Source organism: Spironucleus salmonicida, chromosome 6 (genome assembly GCF_000497125.1).
Source record: "Spironucleus salmonicida strain ATCC 50377 chromosome 6, whole genome shotgun sequence".
NCBI classification, from domain to species: domain Eukaryota; phylum Fornicata; order Diplomonadida; family Hexamitidae; genus Spironucleus; species Spironucleus salmonicida.
In genome coordinates this window covers 716154-736358 of record NC_090601.1, presented here as the reverse complement: position 1 = coordinate 736358, position 20205 = coordinate 716154, and the positions used below count along the sequence as shown (strand labels likewise).

The window sequence follows — 20205 nt, the reverse complement described above, 5'->3', positions numbered from 1 at the left end:
GTCTTATCAGAAAAAACATTAGTAATGGTCAAAGCGCGCTTTCCGGCGCACGTCGGTGGCGAAATAAACGCGCTGGGCGCAGACCGCGTGCGGAATTTTCATTTCCGGAGCTGTTTGCGCTCCTAGATTCGGCGCTGCAGTGGTGATAGCGCGCGGATCATGTTGCCGCGATATTACGCGCCTGTTAGGTGCTGAATCTCCTCCTTCAGAGACAATTTTTTCGAGATGTCTGGAATCCTATCGCAGACTGGGCTTGTAGGCATAGGACCAAAAATCTCATCGTCTGAGCTGTTAAAATTGAACGCTTTTAGGTCCTCCGCTAACGTGCTGGACTGCAAGTCGCTGATGGATGCCGCTGGTTAAGTCTTAAAAATGTTCGTATACGTTGGGCGCTTCTCTAGCTTGCCAAAAAGTTTCGACTCCTCGCTGATAGTTTCTAAGGCGGACGACTTCATGTTGGCTAACTGGAGTTTCCTGGATACGCGCATGCTCTAATCTGTATATCCAACATTTGGTAGGTTGCTATTGTACTGCTGATTTAAAACAGCAGAGCTGAGCTCCGTGGCCAGTGCAAGGTGGTATTTGCGATCTTTCACAAACGCGGGGTTCAAAATATCATTCTGCGTTGAAGCTTTTCTCATTTTAGTATCATTTATTTATATTCTAATTTTATATATTCTAATTTTGTTAAAACATAAGTTAAATAATATATACTATATGAAAATACACCTACAATGTCACTTTCAGAGAAGCTGCAGCAGCTAGGGGAGTCACCGCGGGCCCGCCTCCTGGGGCTGCTTACCACGCTCCAGGCGGACCTCGTCCCTCTCAATCCGCGCCTGGGTGACCTCGTGAAGGGGCTCACCCCGCGCGACCCGCGGCAGCTCCGGGCGCAGGATCTCCAAGACGATGGCTTCCGCTGGGCCAAGTACGGCGTGAACGGTCCACGACACTACTTCCGGTGCGACGTTCCCGCCTGCGTCGCGAAGCGCATCGCCCAGCGCACCGGCGGCCACGTGCTCTCCTCCTACCGCGGCGTCCACTCGCACGAGGCGGTAGGGGCCTGCACCAGCCTCAACCAATTCATCACCGAGTTGTGCCGCCGATCCGCCTTCCTGCACGCCGGTGCATTGCTGGACGGCTTTGGGGAGGCGCACCAGCCGGCGGTCCGGGCACCGCCGCAGTAGGTGGGGCTCGCTAGGGTCGAGGGCATATCGGCCCAGACAGGTGGTACGCAGCGCTTCAGCGTCTAGACGGCGTTCACCCTGAAGCGCGGCTACCTCTGCTTCCGGGCCTAGGACGGTCGCTGCCGGGAGGCCGGATGCGCGGTACGGTACGCTGTTGGCGCGCGGGAGGCGGTTGTTACAGGAGTGCACTGCCACCACCCTAGCCTAGTGCTACGGTACCGCACCCTCGTGGCGCTGGGGTTGTATCGGCGGGAGGGGCATAACCTGGTCACTGCGGAACGACCGAACAGTCTGTTGCTCCAGCTGCAGAGCGAGGCTAACCAGCTTTCCGAGACCGACGACACCGACTTCCTGTTCTACCAGCAGTTCCCGCATCTATGAACGCCAGCTGCTTCCGCACCCTGGCAAATCGGTCCTGGTGCTCGAAAATGGCGCCCGCGCGGGGGGCATTCTGGTGCAGTGCATCCACGGCGGCTTCGGGCTCCGCAAGTACAAGCAGGAGCTTACGGGCCCCGAATACGCGGAGCTGCTCGAATCGGACTGTCTTCAGTCGAACGCGAGCATTCTGATGCATTCGTTCGTGTTTCAGTGCGCGGAAACGGGCGGCGGGTACACAATTTCGACCGTCACGAGGGGCCTCGGCGTGCGGCACTTCTCGGCGAAGGCGCTGATTTCGTGCATGGGCTGCCGCGAGAGATCCCGTGCGGGGGTGCGCATTCCGGGCACTCGGCCCGCGGGCGTCTACTCGGCTGGGCTGGCGCAGCAGATGATCAACATGGACGGGCAGCTGCCTGGGAAGAACGTGGTGATCCTGGGCTCTGGCGATATCGGGCTGATTATGGCCCGCAGGTGCACCTTGGAGGGCGCGCGCGTTTTGGGCGTCTACGAGCTCTTGCCGCGCTGCTCTGTCCTTTAGCGAAATGTCGAATAGTGCTTAACCGATTTCGGAATTCCGCTCCATCTGTCTACCACGGTTGTAAATATAATTGGAGAACCTCGGATCACCGCGGTGGACCTTGCTCCGGTGGATCCTGTAACTTTGCAGCCAGATCTCACGAAAACTACAAGGCTCGAATGCGACTGTTTGTTACTCTCGGTTGGCCTTATTCCGCAGGCTAAAGTTGCCGTTACTTTGGGTGGAAAGGTGAATCCAAAAACCAGGCTTATAGAGGTTGATTCGTTCAAACGTGTTAGCGGGCGCTTCTTTACAGCCGGAAATTGTCTTTAGGTTCATGATTTGGCGGATGATGCCGCCGAAGAGGGGCATGATGCTGGAAGAGCTGCCGCTCTTCTTTTGGAGACATCTGTAGCCCCTGGTACGCTGGTTGTACAAACTGATGAAAACGTATTGTTCTCTGTGCCGCAATTCCTTATCAAAGAGCTCGATTCATAGTCAATAAGCATCCGCGTCAATAAGATTCTTGGGAGATGCAAAGTTGTGGCGAGATGCGGATAAGAAATTGTGGGGGAGACGGAGGTTGCTCACGCCGTTCCAGCGGAGATGGTTCACGTTCGTATAAAGAAAGTGACAGTAATGTATCTATCGCAATTGAAAAGTTAGAAGAAGTGGAGGTTGATAAATCTCAAAGATAGATCACGTGTATTGTATGTCCTAATGGGTGCAATATGCTTGTAAAACTCGGGAATGCCAATGATATCGAAGAGATTACAGGCAATTAATGCAAATCCGGCATTAGCTACGCTAGATAAGAAATTGTTGAGCCGTTTAGAACATTTTCTACATCTATTGCAATAGAGAATGGCGAGACGACTAGACTTCCTGTAAAGCTTTCCAAGCCTATCCCTAGAAATAAACTTATAGAGGCAGCTAAGAAAATAAGGCAATGCGTTGTAAAGGCCCCCATTATGATGGGCGATGTCGTACTTAAGGGTATTTTCGGCTCAAAGGTTGTAGCCTGCTGCAGTGTCTTAGAAAAATGACATAGTGATAAGTTTTTATTTCTCGCTTAAATATTCAATCCGTTTACAGTAATGTGATGTAGACCAGCAGAAAATTGGTTAATATTAAATTTAGCATAATTTCAGTCTATTCTAATTACACTTAATTACATTTCATTATAAATAATGTATGACTCATAATGTTGCACCATATACTGTGCTTAGTCTGCAATCTTGTCAAAATCATCTTTACCAATAACTATTATAAATACATTAGTAGTCGTCACCAATATGCATCTGTACTAATTACATTAGTATTTACATTCTAGTAAGCCTTAACATTCTTGAAAAGGCATTCGTACTGTTTCTAGACTAGTGCTCTTTTGTTATATAAATATGTTACTATGCTCGAACACTCTTACACCATACAAATTGTTAGTAATGTTCATATACATTGCAAAAATCAATTAATTTATCCTAACATAAATTTCATATTCGAAGAAACCCAATCCAGTTGCGTTAAATACAGTGTTATACGATAAAGCCTATAAAATGATATGCAAATAATATCACTCTATCTATCTCTCTCTACACATATTTAAATGATATATACTCAAAATCGTGATATTATTAAGTACGAAACTGTCCAAAAAATATATCACGGCTATGTATTACAGGTATTTGTTCCATTATAATATATGCCTAGAGCTCAAACAGTTTCAAAGAATATTGCTTAGAAAATGTAACTGTTCTCAATATTTTGGAAAGCAGCAATGATTATTATTTTCACTACAAAATCTTAAATGGGTGCTTAAATAGTTTGGCAGTTATTGATAAGATTTTGAAAAATTTAGGCTAAATTATTGATATATAGCGTTTCAGATAACGTATTTCGTGGATATAACTATTATGATTGTCAGAAGTCATTGTTGCGCCAACAATAAGCTATCTAAATAGAATAAGCAATAATTTTTATAGTTAGCATATTTATTATAATATGTATGCGATGACTTAATAGGCTAAAAAAGACTAGTGACGATGTTTCGGTATAATCTTTTTAAAAACTTATAACAATAACTATTATATAGAAAGCCAGTATGTTCCTTCTATAGCAATTTCGCCAAGTATAGCTATTTCATGTAATCAGATGCTATATATTTATCTGAATATAATTATATTAGAGTACCTAAATTTAATTATAAAAATTTCAAAATCTGCATACTATTATCGAGATAATATGACATATGTAAGTATTATTCTTGTTATTCGCGATTTGAATTGGAATTTCGCAATTATCGTAAGATTACGGAAAACACAAACCTGGTCCTCACTTTACTGATAGCCTTGTCACACCTGATCAATACACCCTAACCAAAAAACTGATCAAGACGTGAGATTATATATTTTCTTCTTTCACGACCCCTGAAAGTTCTATCTGTGCCGCCTACTTACTGGTACTTGTATGCAAAGAAAAACTGCGCGCTGTTTGGTATTCTAGACGATTGAACTTGTATAGTTGATATGATTTCTTATTATTCGCCCAATTCGCTTTGGACTCAACAATGTATTATCAGCCAATTCCGCTCTAACCAACTTTATGGGCATGCCCCTTGGAGTCCATACTTCCAGCTGGGCCTTCGCATTACACAATTGTATTTATCTTTCGTAGTGGCTAATATTCATAGATATTTATGATCAATATGCTTCTTTATAGATCTAATATTTCTTGGCACAGTATCTTGTAACGCTAGATACTGCTCGAGGAAAACTGACAACCAATAGACACGCGCTACCACCATACGACAGCGAAATTATATATTTTCTCGCTTTGAGATGCCAGTCGAGAGTCTGTGTATGCGCCTCTTTACACAATCCTCTATCCTGATAATTTGCATGCTTGCAGACTGTACAGTCGCAACACTGAAGAGCTAGATCTTATTCTACGCCAATATGTAGGATAAAGTGGTGTACTAAGCATGCTACAACTCCTATGTGGCCATTTATATTCAAAAATTTGAAAAGTAAATGAATGCATATCGCTTAAAAGTTTTAAATAATATACAAATCCTCAGAAGTTGTATAATATACACTATATGTTGCCTATCTACATTATCCATGTCTATCTTGACCTACTGCACTACTACATTATCTGCGTTAGTATTCAGCATTCCTAACCACTGTCAGCGGCTGTTGTCTGTAATTTTATTAAAAGCCCACGTGTATCTTGGAGGGAAGATGGATCATCTCACAGCAGTCTTCAGCTATCAGCTGCTAAACCCAGAAGTTGTGTATTGTGGTATGTTCTGTGCATGGTATGATGGTATTCGTTTTTACAATAATTATGGCTTTCGCGCTGTACAGTTTATTGCTGCCATATGCTTCTGCGTCACGGGGCCTCCTAACCAGATTCTCTTCCCCTATTATGGTAATTTGACTTACCTGAATATCATCATAGGATGCCTGTAGCATTATTTCCTACTTAAGTTGTAAGTAACATAACTGCAATTAGGTTGCGTGAAACTTCCTGCATCCTTTGATAACATCATTACTGGTCGACCGATCGCCAAATAATAGTTTCAGATGCACTAAGTATGAATATGGTCAGGACGTCACATGGTGCGTCTTGTACATCGGTTTTACCTCCAGAATCGAGGGACATTCCAGGAGGCGAGAATTATAGGAATTCTAATCTTCTAATAATGCGTAGCATGCTTAGTCATTATATTAACTCCTTACGCTATCGCAACACTAGCATACAGAAACAAGTTACTGTTGCTAGAAATAGTTTGTCTGTTCTACTAGCCTGCAGCTATCTATCGGCAAATAGTTTGCATGATTGTGTTTTAAGGATTACGAAGGATATCCAGCTATTTTGATCTGTCAAAGTCATGTTACCTAATCATAGCACTGACGGTTAACCCAAACCTAGAAGTTATGACCAGCCTCAACCAAGAAATATAAAAGGACTCGATGTCTTAGTAGTCCCAGGAACGAAGATTACTGGTAATGGCAAAAACTGCAGATATAATGTGTCATCATTAATACACCATAAATCAGTTCTATGGAGTCTGGTGCATTTGCAACCACTTTAATAAGCAAAATACACTATCGTGTTAAATCACTACTCCTTCTAATTGAAATTGCAGGCACCAATATAGGTTAACCTTAAATTCAGCACCCCTGCCCTAAATTTTTTAAATTTGCAGATGCGCTACTGGTCCAGCACAAAATTGCATACCGCTCTGTTAATACTCCCGGAGTAGTACATGAAGCTAGACTTTCAGCACAGAAATTCCATTTTTCAAAATAACATAAACCGCACATTTACCTATTTTGGGTATCTACATTGTACTTCGACGGGCTTGCAGGACCAGACTATCTTTTATCACTTGATCTGCAATTTGAGTTAAAATAGTAAATGCGCTTGAAACGAGCAAACTTTCTTGATGGTTATAATGTAAATATGTGTCATCTTAGGCAGCAAAAAGGCCAATGCAGAAGAATGTTTAGCACACTCGACCAAGGATATTCATCATTCTAAATCGGGAAACAAAGTTTATTGCAAATGCTGAACCCAATATTTAGCAATTGAAGTACTGGAAGCAGAGTAGTTCTTGTAAAGTGTCATTTAGCAAAATGTTTAAAAATTATCTGAACACTGAGATGTTTTACAGAGTTTTGATCTATTCTTAAAAACTTACTTATTTAAGAATTTCTTATTTTCAGCTTAAGGAAGCAGTTCAAAATTATAGAATATGATATATACGAAACGGTTAATATAAATAAGCAGTCATTTAGCCTACCAGTTTCCCCATGCAGCGACCTCAAGCAGTAGAACCAACAAACCCTCACTTTCACTCAAGAATTATCACGTGGACGACGCCATCCTCGATGGCCACTATAACAGCTTTGAGTCGTGTGAACGTTTCCAGTAAGTTCTCTTTGGATTCGTAAATAGTCTCGAAACAATCCTCCTTAAAAGATGTTCTCTACCTTCTCGTAATAGACATTTAGTATAAATATTTTACGTTAAATGCAAAAAATCCATCATCAAATTATAGTAACGCGCATGCTGCATCAAAAACTTTGTCTTCCTTCTTTTGCAGGAATTCGATATCGCGCTCGGAGAGTTTGCTTTTATACGTTTCGATTGCACTTTTGCACAAAATTTCGTATTACAATCCAGTGCCTTCAGCTTCAATTTCTGACTGACTGAAAGCTGGAGGATTGAACTGCTCATGATCAGTGGTGAGCTTGCAGACTATTAACGTTTAATCTACAACCTACACTGGGAACAGATGTAGGCGTGAAAAGTATGTGAAAATGTCAGTAGCACCAATGTCAGCTTCGACCTCTTTGGTATCCTTGATAGCCTAGTCGCTAAAGAAGGTTTTGTAAGTCACCTTGCTTTTGTCTGTACAAGAGTTTACTATTTAGACGAGCTCTTTAAGAATCAGTGGTGGTAGCGTAGTGTTTTCTGTCCTAGAGGAATTCAGTAAATTTGGGACCCAGTCGTGAGTCTGTAGATGAATGCAGGTCCTGGCTTCTTCTACTTTCTCCTGAATATCACCTAACTGGCTAAACAGATATTTATACTCCTCAATAAACTAGTGCACGTCTATCTGGCAGGTGCCAGCTTCTAGAATGCTGTCATCTGACTGAATGAACTTTTGAACTTTCTTAGATTATACATATTTTAAGACCATATTCTAGTCTTTAAACGCGTCTTAGATAGCTTGACCTTCCTTTAAGACAACATAAACCTGCTTCTACGTGGGATCCATGAATATGTTATTCAAGATAGTTTTTAGTTTTTCGTATGCATAGTCTTACACAGCGAAATATGTTCTTTCTTCCTTGACACGTAAATCATTGTTCTCTTCTATAAGTTTATCTTACTATTTTTTCAAGTTCTATTATTATGTTGCATCTTTGCATTTTTGCCTTTGTTTAGCTAAAGCCAATTGGCTGGCTTCATTCTCTTTGATAATTTCGCCCAGTTTTTTAGTTAGCGCGTAATATTCCTCCCTAGAGCCACTAAAGCCACCAATCTAACCTACTTTAGTCAGTAGTATATTTTATTTTTGGATCTATTGTTCTGCATATGTTTATTTCTTTTATGCCTACTTCACCATATCAGTTACTTTTGCAACGGTCTCAGTTTTTGCGTTTTATTTAGATTCCACATCTAAGAGTTAAGCTTTCAGCTTTTCCACCTTCCCAGTAGCCCTTTCAAGGTCAACATATACTTGTTCTTCCTCTTCCTTTAATAGCTTCTGAACCTGCAATTCTCCTTCTTTTGTAATCTTCCGCCCTTGCTTGATTAGGTCAATTTATGCCGTACTTATCCCGGGCACATTGGTCGTTTGGAAGCATATGTGAACTCCAGCATCATTTGATTTATTGAAAACTGCCAAATTACCACGCGTACCTGAGTCTAGCAGAAAGTTAAGACTCTGAAATTGGCGTTCCTTGACTAAGTGCTACTGCACTGATAGCATATCATTGTACAGTAAGTTATTGGTGTTTTCTTCTATGGTTCCGAATAACGATATCAAGTAGTCTGGCATTGCAGGGTAATGTTTCAAAAGCAGATTTTAAATTTTAGTCTTATCCAAAATACTAACAATTGCTATTTTTTGATTGGATTCTAGTAATTTCATTTCACACAGCGTAGCCTAGCAGTTAGCTGCATTTGCTATTGCATGCTAAATATAGCTTTTAATATTCCGCTTATCTGCCGATTGGAAGAATATGTCAAAGGATTGCTGCAGAAACATGAAAGTGGCCCCCTAAAATAGAGTTTATAAATTGTTATAGATTGTTTCCAAGGGAGTGGTGATATCGTAGCTGGTGACCTACACCGGGTTAAAGTATATTTCTAGAAATTGCTCATACTAGTTAAGCTCGCTCATAAGCCTATTAAGTAGTAACATATGACTGTCGCTAACTATATTCAAATCAGCGCGTGTACTATCTTAAGATCCAGTGCAAGATAACTGCATAACAAGAAATATTGCCGCAGAGATTTCAGATATTTATTACTATTTGAACAAACACAGCATCTGATCGATGCCACTTTTCTCTCTGGGGAATATTTACATTGCATCCTGTCCTAAACGTCTCAGATTTGTCAAGAATTATTAGCTCGCTAAGAAATTTAATACGAACACCACATCTCGATTCAGCGATGAGGAAGACGTGCGATGTAAATGTTTATTAAATTCTGCAATTGACTACGGTTCAAACAGTACCTCTTGGTCGTTCGAATTTATGAGCTAGTTAGCTCCAACTAATTCCTCATCCCTCATTATGCACAATGAATTTTGAATTTACATATGAGAAGAAATCTAGTTCAAAGGAATCTCCTTTTCGTTCACTTTGAACTAAAATTACTGTGTAGTGTTAAAAAAGTATGCATTTGCACCCTCATTAATAATTATCTATGGGCACACCAGGGGGCACATGAACTGCATCTCTGCCGCTAGCTCGGGTGCAGCCGTAAGGTAGAAATCCTTGATGTCCATACCCTATACCTGCTTCTTTACGTATTGGATCATAGAATCGTCAGTGAGGGCTGCAATTTGCATACCTTGGTAGTAGCGTTAAGTCAAGCAGGAGGAGTGCATTTAGGAGGTGCCCAGTATATTAGATTCTGTAAATATGTTACTGCCTCTACTATTGCAAGAAGTGTAGCGAGATTAATTGTATCCAATGAAGTTTACAATCGATATATCCGTTCCAGCGGTCAGTAGGTGAACGGTATTCTTCGAGGTAAAGGGTACTTCTTCGTAAACATTCTTTTAAGGGAATGTTATCTTAACATCATATGTATTTTTGAAGAAATCTGTATACTGGTTTTCTGTACCAAACTATTTCCTAAAATATTCGTTTAATTTATATGTAACATCAATTGGTGTATTCAATCTGGTAGTTCTATTGTGTTAATTGATAAAATAAGAAACATTAAGCCAGAATATCGTCTCGACCCCACGCGGGTTGTACAGCATAATGAGGAACTAGTAGATTTTCTCTCTGAATACTTCCAACGTACTTTATTTTGTAAGATCTTACATCATTTCCTAGAACGACTTCTATACGATTAATGGCTATCTAAGGTTGCTAAAATTGGGTGACGAAATACCCATTAGATCAATAATTTTATAGGCTTTACAGTTTTTGAATAGTTCAGATGGTATTAGCCTCAGGAAGTATCGTTCAATCTCTGTAGGATCAAGAAGAATTGATTCTAGTTTTTTCTTTGCATATTCTAAGTACTAAGGAGTGTCATAGTAATCAATTTTCCTTACTATCAAACCATTTTAACGAATTTCTAACCAGTCTAATAATTATATGAGATAATTAACTGATATATCATCTATTTTGTTAAGTATTTCTTCAATGCTCGATTTTGCCTTTTCCATAAATTTTACAACGAATTAATCTGTTATTCCCACTAGCGCGCTGGTGCACAATGCGTAGCTGGCTTTCTGCTAGGATAAACACTCATCGACTAAAAGCATGACTTCCTTATTGGAGTTATACGATTAAACACTAATTGACCGGGGCTGAGTTTTGTATGCTCTATAAGAGTTTTTACGCTACGTCAATAGCTCAATTTATTACTCTATAGCTCTAATAACGTCTTTCTAGTTTTGTATGCTGTCTTCCTAATTTAGTGTACCTATTATTTTTTTAGCTGCTTCTAATTTATTTGTAGACGCCTAAATTTCATCATCTAAGAATTTTGTAGTTTATTCTAATTACTTGTTCTGATCAAATTTAAAAAAATCAAGCAGGCCGGTCACAGAAAATTCACAAAATACTGACGTACCCTACAAATACAACTCAAACGCACCCTTAAGTTATTATTAGGCAGTATGCATATCATATATTTTGATTAACTTGAAACACTCTGCTTTGACATAGGCCATCGTTTTAGAATATTCAACTCCATCTTTCAAATTACTACTAATAACGTCTCCAAGGTCAGTTTTACTTTGATACTCGCAAAATAGAGCTCTTATGCCTTCACCAATCTCGATAGAAGTTCTATCGTATAGCGGCTGCGTTTCCAGCTCACGCGAATCTTTTGTAAATCCTGTGTTAATCAATATGGGAATTTTTACCCCTGAGAACAGGTTGAAGTAGAAGATGGTGTGCAGGGTGACAGTTTTCCCGCTCCTCGAGCTCTGGCTCATAACCGCATTATCTAGGGGGAAGAAGGCTGAGAACACCGCAAAGTACTGCGCCTTGAAGAGGTAGGACACGTCGCACATTTGCTGGAAGATGAACTTGTTGGTATCGTTAAACTCGAATATTTTTAGTAAATGCACTGGGAGCTCAAAGAAGTTTTAATAAGCTTGGGAAACCATTAAATCTGTATAAATTTATTATGAATATGCTACTGCTTCTTGTGCACGAACTTGAATCGTGTAATTTCTCTTTACCACATCATTATTTTCCATTTGTTTGTAAATAAGGTATGCAGTATACCCTAGTATCATTGGCAGGAGATGCGCATATGTATCACATTTATGTAATGTTAATCCAATTATTTGCAGGATAGCCAATTACTCGACACTGCTAATGGCAGGTGGCATGTTAAACATAGGGTAAATTAGTTCATAACCATCATATTTCATATCAACTTTATTCTATTTTTATAAATTAATATCATCTTCAATCAAAATATAATTTGGAAATAATTTAGAGTCGATTGCTGAATTTTTAGAAACTATAACAATCTCGTGATCTGATTTCATGATTTCTACTTATACCTCTGCTAGTTTTTGTATTTCTTCATCGCCTATTACTTAATATGATAAAATTGAAAATCCCATTTGGATAGATAGTGAGACCAGGTTCAGCCAGTAGTCGGATACTGAGCTATTCTTTAAATCAAACGTCTTTTGAATAATGATTATCTAGACTTTCCGTTTGAACAGCAGTTCTTATTTGTGCTGCCACATGAAGAGGTGCAGGAGGCTGAGGTCTCCAACAGTATCAATGGTTATCCTCAGGTAGCGTACGGTATCGCCAACTTCGCTTATCTTAAATTAAGTTCCGCTGAATGCAAACACCACATCCTATTGAAGCTCCACCAGATCTTTGCCTAGCGAGGAAAAAGTGAGCTAGGCAGGCTTAGCTTCTGCCTTGGTATTCGAGCCCTGATCGGTCATTTAAGGAGTAATAGTAATTAGAGTGAAACCTATATATAGTATAATATTATATAGGCATGTTAAAAGTAATGTGGTTATCCACTAGTTCCTATAAACTAGTCTGCGTAATGGCCAATTACATAAAGAACCGGGCGCGCAGTTGACACACTCAACGCGTTATTGGAACACGGTAACGCTGCACTGCTACACTAAGTGCGCAGCAGCTGCATAAAATTCTCACTATTATCTTTTACCTACCTGCATGCAGCACTCTGCCGTGCCGTACTAGTGGTCACTAGATATGGACAATATCCTAGTGCTAGGGATTTTGGCAAAACTGCTATTCTAGACATACTATTATTTTACATATACCACCCAATATCTAGTTTGAAAATGAGCAGCGAGCCAAACTGCGTTATAAAGCAGCTCAGACAGACGCCCCTGTTGCGTGCAAAAACCAGGGCCTATCTTTATTCGACCAGCACGACTTCTGAATCACCAAAGTCTTCAGCTTCTGAAGGTTGACGCGAAAGTTTCTGGGTATTGTGCACTGGATGTACTTTACTTCGTCATACTTATGTTGAGGAGCAACCCTCTAATAACTTTTATGCGAGGCTCTACTATTCTATTATCTAACTGTAGTATACTATTCTCGCATAGTCTTTGGTACAGCTTTGCTCTTAAAGCCTAGATATATTTTACTTACTCGGGTGTAGCAGCTCGTTCGTACGGGCAGCTAGGTAAGTTGAAGTTGCATCATACATTAGTCATCTCATTGCTTAGTTGTGCTCCGCCGCTCTCTAAAGCCTTTTCCTCGTCATTAAAGGCATAGGCACAATTATTAGGACTAGATGCCATATATCTACTATCAATAAAACATATAAATATGACAGTACTATTTCAATTTAAGTATTATCTATATATAAAGTATAATATCCTTTACTCTTGACTATCATAAAATTAGGTGTATTGAAATCGTTAAGTAGTTGCACTAAGTATTTTTAGATAGCATAATATTAGTTACTGCATGTCTATACTAATACAAACGTACAGTGTCACTTGCAGAGAAGCTGCAGCACCTAGGCGAGTCACCGCCTCCTGGGGCTGCTCACCGCGCCTGGGCGACCTCGGGAGCTGGCGCAGGACCTCCCACGCGATGGCCTCCACCAAGCCAAGTACGGCGCGAATGGCCCGGCACTACTTACGGTCACTGCGGAACACCGGAACAGCCCGCTGCTCCAGCTGCAGAGCGAGGCCCGCCAGCGCTCCGACACCGACTCCCTGCTCTGCCAGCAGCGCCCGCGTCTATGAGCGCCCGCTGCACCAGCAGGAACGCGCGGTCCGAGAGGGGGCGGCCCCGCAGCTCCCGCACCCTGGCCTCCAGCTCCGCCCCCGTGCGCCTGGCCTCCTCCAGCAGGGCTGCCCGGCGCGCCCCCTCCTGCCGCCGGTGGGAGGCAAGTGCATCCGCAGCCCCGGAGGCCGCCTCCCGCCGCAGCCTGGCCCCGAGCAGCCGGCACTCGCGCCCGAAGTCCGGCCTGGGCGGTATCGCGTGCGGCTGGTTCCCCGCCTCCGCGGCCGCTATCGCCCGGTAGCGCGCCCCCAGGCCAGCGAAGGCCTCCTCCTGGCGGGCGAGCACCTCCGCGCGCAGGGCGTCCGCCTCCTCCCGGGCCGCCGTGTCCAGTGCGTGCGGGATGCGCGGCGGCCCCTCCCCAGGCTCCCCGGCGCGCACCGCCCCGAAGACGCCGTCGAAGTCCGCCATCGCGCCCAGCTGCACCAGGGCGTCGGCGATGCGGCGCCACTGCACCTGGCGGCGGTCCGCGGGGTCCGCCCTCACCGCGGCCTCGAAGGCGCCCACGAAGGCCAGCAGGTCCGCGTCCGCCAGCAGCGCCAGGTCCCCGTAGCGCAGCCGGAGCACCGCCGCAGCCGCGCAGACAGCGTGCTCCTGTCCCACCTCGTGCGCCCCCAGCGCGCCCTGGACGCCCCCGAGGCGGTCCCGGTCCAGCGCGCCCCCGAGGAAGAGCCCGTCCAGCAGGAGCGAGGCCCGCGGATGCCGCAGCCCGGTGTACGCCGCGCCCCCAGCGCGCCCGAACTGCCGGAAGAAGAGCGCGCGCCGGCAGCGGAGGTAGCGCTCGAACCCCGGCGCGCCGCCCAGGTGCCCCGCCACGCCCCGCTGGATGCGCTCCGCGAGGGCCGCGTAGGCGCTGTTCCGGACGCAGCGGTGGGAGTGCGCCTCGCCCTGCGCCTGCTCCCCCAGGGCATCCCGGGCCGCCCGCTGCGCCCCCAGCCGCGTGAGCCGGTCCTCGAGGGCCGCCAGCTGCGGGAGGCTGGCCCGCTGAGTGAGCGCGTCCGTATCCACTGCGAGTCGGGGAGCGCGCGTCTCGCCGCCTACCTGCGCGCATTCCGGTCGCACCGCCACGCCCGCCAGGCGCTCCGCGATGCCCGCGAGCCCCCGGGCGCGCACCAGCTTCAGGGCGAGCAGGGCCTCCGAGAGCAGCGTGCGCTCGTCCGCGGCAACCGCACCGCTCCGGCTGAGGGCGAGCTTTGACAGCAGCGCCTCGACCTCCATTTGGAGCGGCCCTTCCAAATGCTGATTTCCGTTTTCACAGATTCACATATTGGCTACAGGCGCTTCAAGACGGAATCTGAGCAACCAATGAGCGCGTTCGAGGAGCATATTGACCGCTCAGTTCACGCAGATGTTACGATCCATGCTGGTGATCTATTCGACTCTAAGCGCGCGACCCCTAGTGACCTACGAAGGGTACAGCTCCAAATAAGAAGGCTCAGAAAGCTAAAAAACATATTTGCACCTCCTGGAAACCTCATCTACTGCGTCGGTAACCACGAAGACCATAACATTGTGGAACTGCTGGATGCGTCTATTCCGTCCTACGTGCTCGAAATGACGATTATACCGTAGTTTTACCTCGTAAACCAAGAGATTCTGATCATTTACGCCATAAATCACGGCACCCAGTACACGCTTTTGGCGGATTCCAGGCCGTTTTTCGACCAAAACCCTTAGCTGACAGCCCTGCCCCGCACATGCATTCTGATCGCGCACGAGAACAACTCAATAGCGGGAAAATTCGATTTCAAATCAATTTTCCACTTCAATTTGCACGCTTTCGCGCCTGTCTAATTCGTCGTAAACGGCCACGAGCACGAGTCGCAGCTGCAGAGGCTGAACAACGTGTTTTTCGTGCAACCGGGCACGGAGGTCGTTACGGCGATAAAGACGCAGCAGATGGCCAGCACGGCGCACCACTTCTTCATCGACACGGGCACGAATTCAGTCTTCAGCGAGCGTATTTTCTCGAGCCAAATCGTCTTCCGGCGCAGCATTTCCTACGATTTGGCGGAGCGCAAAATCGAGCATTTGGAGGCGTTCGTGGAGGCGCAATTCCGCGGAATCGTCGCCGAAATCTTCGAGGCGCAGCGCGCGATTTTCAGCGAATTTGACGCCGCGGCGGTCGAATTTGGAGCGCGGAAGGCCGGTTTGGGGCCCGAAAAATTCCGGGCGCTGGTGGAGCGGATGCTGGCGGCCTAGGACACCGATTTGTACGCCGAAAATTACCTGTTCAAGCCTGCTTTCATCGTCGATTTCGCGATGCTTAACTGCAACTTCAGCCAGTTCAAAACTTAGAAAATCGACGATTTGAGGGCGAAATTCGCGAAAATGATCGAAAATGACAACTTTTTGACTATCAGCATAATTAAAGAATAATAATAGTAAAGTTTTGAGGAAGTGAAAAATCAAAATCAAATTGAAATGTCGTATAATGGCATAAGAATAATGAAAGACTTTTTGGGTGAGTAAATTCGCAGTTTATAGGGCGATTAGGGTGGGATTTAGGAAATCGGCGATAGTATTGAGAAGATCAAAATAGGGCTTGAGGCCGATATTTTCAAGCGTATTAACCATCTCATTGACGATAATGATGATATGCAGGAAGGAATCTAGAAAATTATTGACAGTATCTTTTTGGGTAAAGTGCAGAGTTAAGATCAATAATAAGAAAGTTTGTGAGGAATTTTATTTACAATGTAGTGTTTAACTTCAAGAAGTAGCGTTTAGAAAGTATAAAAACCAGAAAGAACATTAAGAATATATTTTTGTTGACTGATTATTTCAAAGTTGGTTTTTGCAGTTTCAATTATGACTGAAGTAAAATGTTCGAAAATTTCTTTTACTTTTACATAAAAAATAAGTTATAATATAATATATCAAATAATATAAATATATGTATTTTTTAATGCATGCTATTTATTAAATATAAAGCAAAGGTATACCTTTTGATGGTAATTTCTATTAACCAGGATATGCTAATGTAATAACTGGAGATACAATATAACGCTCAACTCCTGACTCATTTTTTGCTGATATCGAAAATAAATAAGAATTTTAATTGTGGATAGAAGCCATTGTTACTAAATCACCAATATAATTGTCATCTAATGTTGATATTTTTAATTTTATTACTTCCTAACCTTTAGTATATTTAAATAACCATGCTTTTTATGTTTGTAATTAACCTGATTCATGTTTTACAACAGTATATTGGGATGGAGTCTCGGGTTTATAAATAGAAGAAAGTTCTCGTAAAATATTAAGGATACTACATAATACGATCGATGAATTTTTTATTTATTATGACAAGAATATTATCCAAGGAATAAAAATAACTGAATATACAAATAGAGGATAAATCTCTTAACATTTACTTCATAATGTAAATTCTAAAATTATATAGTTAACTTAGCAATTTAATAAATAATAAACGTAAAGCACATTAAATAATTTAATTTTACACATAAATACTTTATTGAGTCCACATCATTTTACTACAATTTAAAAGATAGTTAAAATAACTAATTTAATCGATCCAGATATGTTAGATGAAAACTCTTGTATTTGTGGAAAAAGTTAGATGGCTATTGATCTTGCAGTGTATTTAGCAGTTCAAGAAAAAGAAAGAATATTTTCTGAAGATATCTTAGATGTTTCCGTTTTATAAGAGTTAATAGATAATGAACAGGAAATAGAAAACTAAATTTAACAAATAGATAGTCAACGAAAAGAGTTTGAATAAATTAGAGTTGATGCTAGAAAAGAACGAGCTGTTGATAAATTTCTATAATATATGTTAGAAATGTGATTTCTTTATGTATGAACATATTTTTATTTCAATAATAATAAAATATATAAAAAGAAATTAACACATTGTAAAGGATATAGGCAATATAGCAGTTAATTTAGTATTTATTTTACATAATATCATTCAGTTCACACTAATTTGAATATAAAAGGATACTTCAGAATATAATAATAAAAAAATAAATTTATTTTATATAAACACAATGAAAATTTGTATTTAGAATCAATTTAATTTAAATCAATAAATTTAATTTAATATAAACTATATTCCACAAATGAACTTAATACGCCTATAGAAGTATCAGTTAAAGAATGTCTATAGCATTTTTAAAATATCTAAATAATATGATTAGGAAGAGGTATTAGAGTGGCATGATAAGTGTAGAATTGGAAATGTATTAATTTTCTTATTTAATGTATATACATATACAATATGTTGAAGTTACTCTGATATTATTAAAATATCCAACTGTATAGTTAGTGTCATGGAAGTATAGAAATCAGCATTTGGAAGGGCCGCTCCAAATGGAGGTCGAGGCGCTGCTGTCAAAGCTCGCCCTCAGCCGGAGCGGTGCGGTTGCCGCGGACGAGCGCACGCTGCTCTCGGAGGCCCTGCTCGCCCTGAAGCTGGTGCGCGCCCGGGGGCTCGCGGGCATCGCGGAGCGCCTGGCGGGCGTGGCGGTGCGACCGGAATGCGCGCAGGTAGGCGGCGAGACGCGCGCTCCCCGACTCGCAGTGGATACGGACGCGCTCACTCAGCGGGCCAGCCTCCCGCAGCTGGCGGCCCTCGAGGACCGGCTCACGCGGCTGGGGGCGCAGCGGGCGGCCCGGGATGCCCTGGGGGAGCGGGCGCAGGGCGAGGCGCACTCCCACCGCTGCGTCCGGAACAGCGCCTACGCGGCCCTCGCGGAGCGCATCCAGCGGGGCGTGGCGGGGCACCTGGGCGGCGCGCCGGGGTTCGAGCGCTACCTCCGCTGCCGGCGCGCGCTCTTCTTCCGGCAGTTCGGGCGCGCTGGGGGCGCGGCGTACACCGGGCTGCGGCATCCGCGGGCCTCGCTCCTGCTGGACGGGCTCTTCCTCGGGGGCGCGCTGGACCGGGACCGCCTCGGGGGCGTCCAGGGCGCGCTGGGGGCGCACGAGGTGGGACAGGAGCACGCTGTCTGCGCGGCTGCGGCGGTGCTCCGGCTGCGCTACGGGGACCTGGCGCTGCTGGCGGACGCGGACCTGCTGGCCTTCGTGGGCGCCTTCGAGGCCGCGGTGAGGGCGGACCCCGCGGACCGCCGCCAGGTGCAGTGGCGCCGCATCGCCGACGCCCTGGTGCAGCTGGGCGCGATGGCGGACTTCGACGGCGTCTTCGGGGCGGTGCGCGCCGGGGAGCCTGGGGAGGGGCCGCCGCGCATCCCGCACGCACTGGACACGGCGGCCCGGGAGGAGGCGGACGCCCTGCGCGCGGAGGTGCTCGCCCGCCAGGAGGAGGCCTTCGCTGGCCTGGGGGCGCGCTACCGGGCGATAGCGGCCGCGGAGGCGGGGAACCAGCCGCACGCGATACCGCCCAGGCCGGACTTCGGGCGCGAGTGCCGGCTGCTCGGGGCCAGGCTGCGGCGGGAGGCGGCCTCCGGGGCTGCGGATGCACTTGCCTCCCACCGGCGGCAGGAGGGGGCGCGCCGGGCAGCCCTGCTGGAGGAGGCCAGGCGCACGGGGGCGGAGCTGGAGGCCAGGGTGCGGGAGCTGCGGGGCCGCCCCCTCTCGGACCGCGCGTTCCTGCTGGTGCAGCGGGCGCTCATAGACGCGGGCGCTGCTGGCAGAGCAGGGAGTCGGTGTCGGAGCGCTGGCGGGCCTCGCTCTGCAGCTGGAGCAGCGGGCTGTTCCGGTGTTCCGCAGTGACCGTAAGTAGTGCCGGGCCATTCGCGCCGTACTTGGCTTGGTGGAGGCCATCGCGTGGGAGGTCCTGCGCCAGCTCCCGAGGTCGCCCAGGCGCGGTGAGCAGCCCCAGGAGGCGGTGACTCGCCTAGGTGCTGCAGCTTCTCTGCAAGTGACACTGTACGTTTGTATTAGTATAGACATGCAGTAACTAATATTATGCTATCTAAAAATACTTAGTGCAACTACTTAACGATTTCAATACACCTAATTTTATGATAGTCAAGAGTAAAGGATATTATACTTTATATATAGATAATACTTAAATTGAAATAGTACTGTCATATTTATATGTTTTATTGATAGTAGATATATGGCATCTAGTCCTAATAATTGTGCCTATGCCTTTAATGACGAGGAAAAGGCTTTAGAGAGCGGCGGAGCACAACTAAGCAATGAGATGACTAATGTATGATGCAACTTCAACTTACCTAGCTGCCCGTACGAACGAGCTGCTACACCCGAGTAAGTAAAATATATCTAGGCTTTAAGAGCAAAGCTGTACCAAAGACTATGCGAGAATAGTATACTACAGTTAGATAATAGAATAGTAGAGCCTCGCATAAAAGTTATTAGAGGGTTGCTCCTCAACATAAGTATGACGAAGTAAAGTACATCCAGTGCACAATACCCAGAAACTTTCGCGTCAACCTTCAGAAGCTGAAGACTTTGGTGATTCAGAAGTCGTGCTGGTCGAATAAAGATAGGCCCTGGTTTTTGCACGCAACAGGGGCGTCTGTCTGAGCTGCTTTATAACGCAGTTTGGCTCGCTGCTCATTTTCAAACTAGATATTGGGTGGTATATGTAAAATAATAGTATGTCTAGAATAGCAGTTTTGCCAAAATCCCTAGCACTAGGATATTGTCCATATCTAGTGAC

The 20205-nt window shown here is 44.6% G+C and overlaps 8 protein-coding genes across 8 annotated transcripts; 5 read left to right on the top strand and 3 right to left on the bottom strand. All coding sequences in view use genetic code 6, as the record gives it.

The window, feature by feature from the left end:
• Window positions 1-98: 98 nt before the first annotated feature.
• On the bottom strand, window positions 99-641 carry SS50377_26026 (uncharacterized protein; the record flags this gene model as incomplete). Its single annotated transcript, XM_067909847.1, has 1 exon — window positions 99-641. The coding sequence occupies one exon, from the start codon at window positions 639-641 to the stop codon at window positions 99-101; it is 543 nt and encodes a 180-aa protein (XP_067762603.1).
• A 93-nt stretch (window positions 642-734) lies between these two features.
• SS50377_26025 (WRKY DNA-binding domain-containing protein) lies at window positions 735-1568 on the top strand (the record flags this gene model as incomplete). The annotated part of the gene is made up of 1 exon (XM_067909846.1): window positions 735-1568. The coding sequence occupies one exon, from the start codon at window positions 735-737 to the stop codon at window positions 1566-1568; it is 834 nt and encodes a 277-aa protein (XP_067762602.1).
• A 187-nt stretch (window positions 1569-1755) lies between these two features.
• SS50377_26024 (Glycerol-3-phosphate dehydrogenase) lies at window positions 1756-3057 on the top strand (the record flags this gene model as incomplete). The annotated part of the gene is made up of 1 exon (XM_067909845.1): window positions 1756-3057. The coding sequence occupies one exon, from the start codon at window positions 1756-1758 to the stop codon at window positions 3055-3057; it is 1302 nt and encodes a 433-aa protein (XP_067762601.1).
• Window positions 3058-6940: 3883 nt separating this feature from the next.
• On the bottom strand, window positions 6941-12268 carry SS50377_26023 (uncharacterized protein; the record flags this gene model as incomplete). The annotated part of the gene is made up of 1 exon (XM_067909844.1): window positions 6941-12268. The coding sequence occupies one exon, from the start codon at window positions 12266-12268 to the stop codon at window positions 6941-6943; it is 5328 nt and encodes a 1775-aa protein (XP_067762600.1).
• Window positions 12269-13454: 1186 nt separating this feature from the next.
• Window positions 13455-14813, bottom strand: SS50377_26022 (uncharacterized protein; the record flags this gene model as incomplete). The annotated part of the gene is made up of 1 exon (XM_067909843.1): window positions 13455-14813. The coding sequence occupies one exon, from the start codon at window positions 14811-14813 to the stop codon at window positions 13455-13457; it is 1359 nt and encodes a 452-aa protein (XP_067762599.1).
• An 18-nt stretch (window positions 14814-14831) lies between these two features.
• On the top strand, window positions 14832-16277 carry SS50377_26021 (Calcineurin-like phosphoesterase domain-containing protein; the record flags this gene model as incomplete). Its single annotated transcript, XM_067909842.1, has 1 exon — window positions 14832-16277. One exon carries the CDS (start codon window positions 14832-14834, stop codon window positions 16275-16277), a length of 1446 nt encoding a protein of 481 aa, XP_067762598.1.
• Window positions 16278-16503: 226 nt separating this feature from the next.
• Window positions 16504-17406, top strand: SS50377_26020 (uncharacterized protein; the record flags this gene model as incomplete). Its single annotated transcript, XM_067909841.1, has 1 exon — window positions 16504-17406. One exon carries the CDS (start codon window positions 16504-16506, stop codon window positions 17404-17406), a length of 903 nt encoding a protein of 300 aa, XP_067762597.1.
• Window positions 17407-17930: 524 nt separating this feature from the next.
• Window positions 17931-19289, top strand: SS50377_26019 (uncharacterized protein; the record flags this gene model as incomplete). The annotated part of the gene is made up of 1 exon (XM_067909840.1): window positions 17931-19289. The coding sequence occupies one exon, from the start codon at window positions 17931-17933 to the stop codon at window positions 19287-19289; it is 1359 nt and encodes a 452-aa protein (XP_067762596.1).
• Between the last annotated feature and the right edge of the window lie 916 nt (window positions 19290-20205).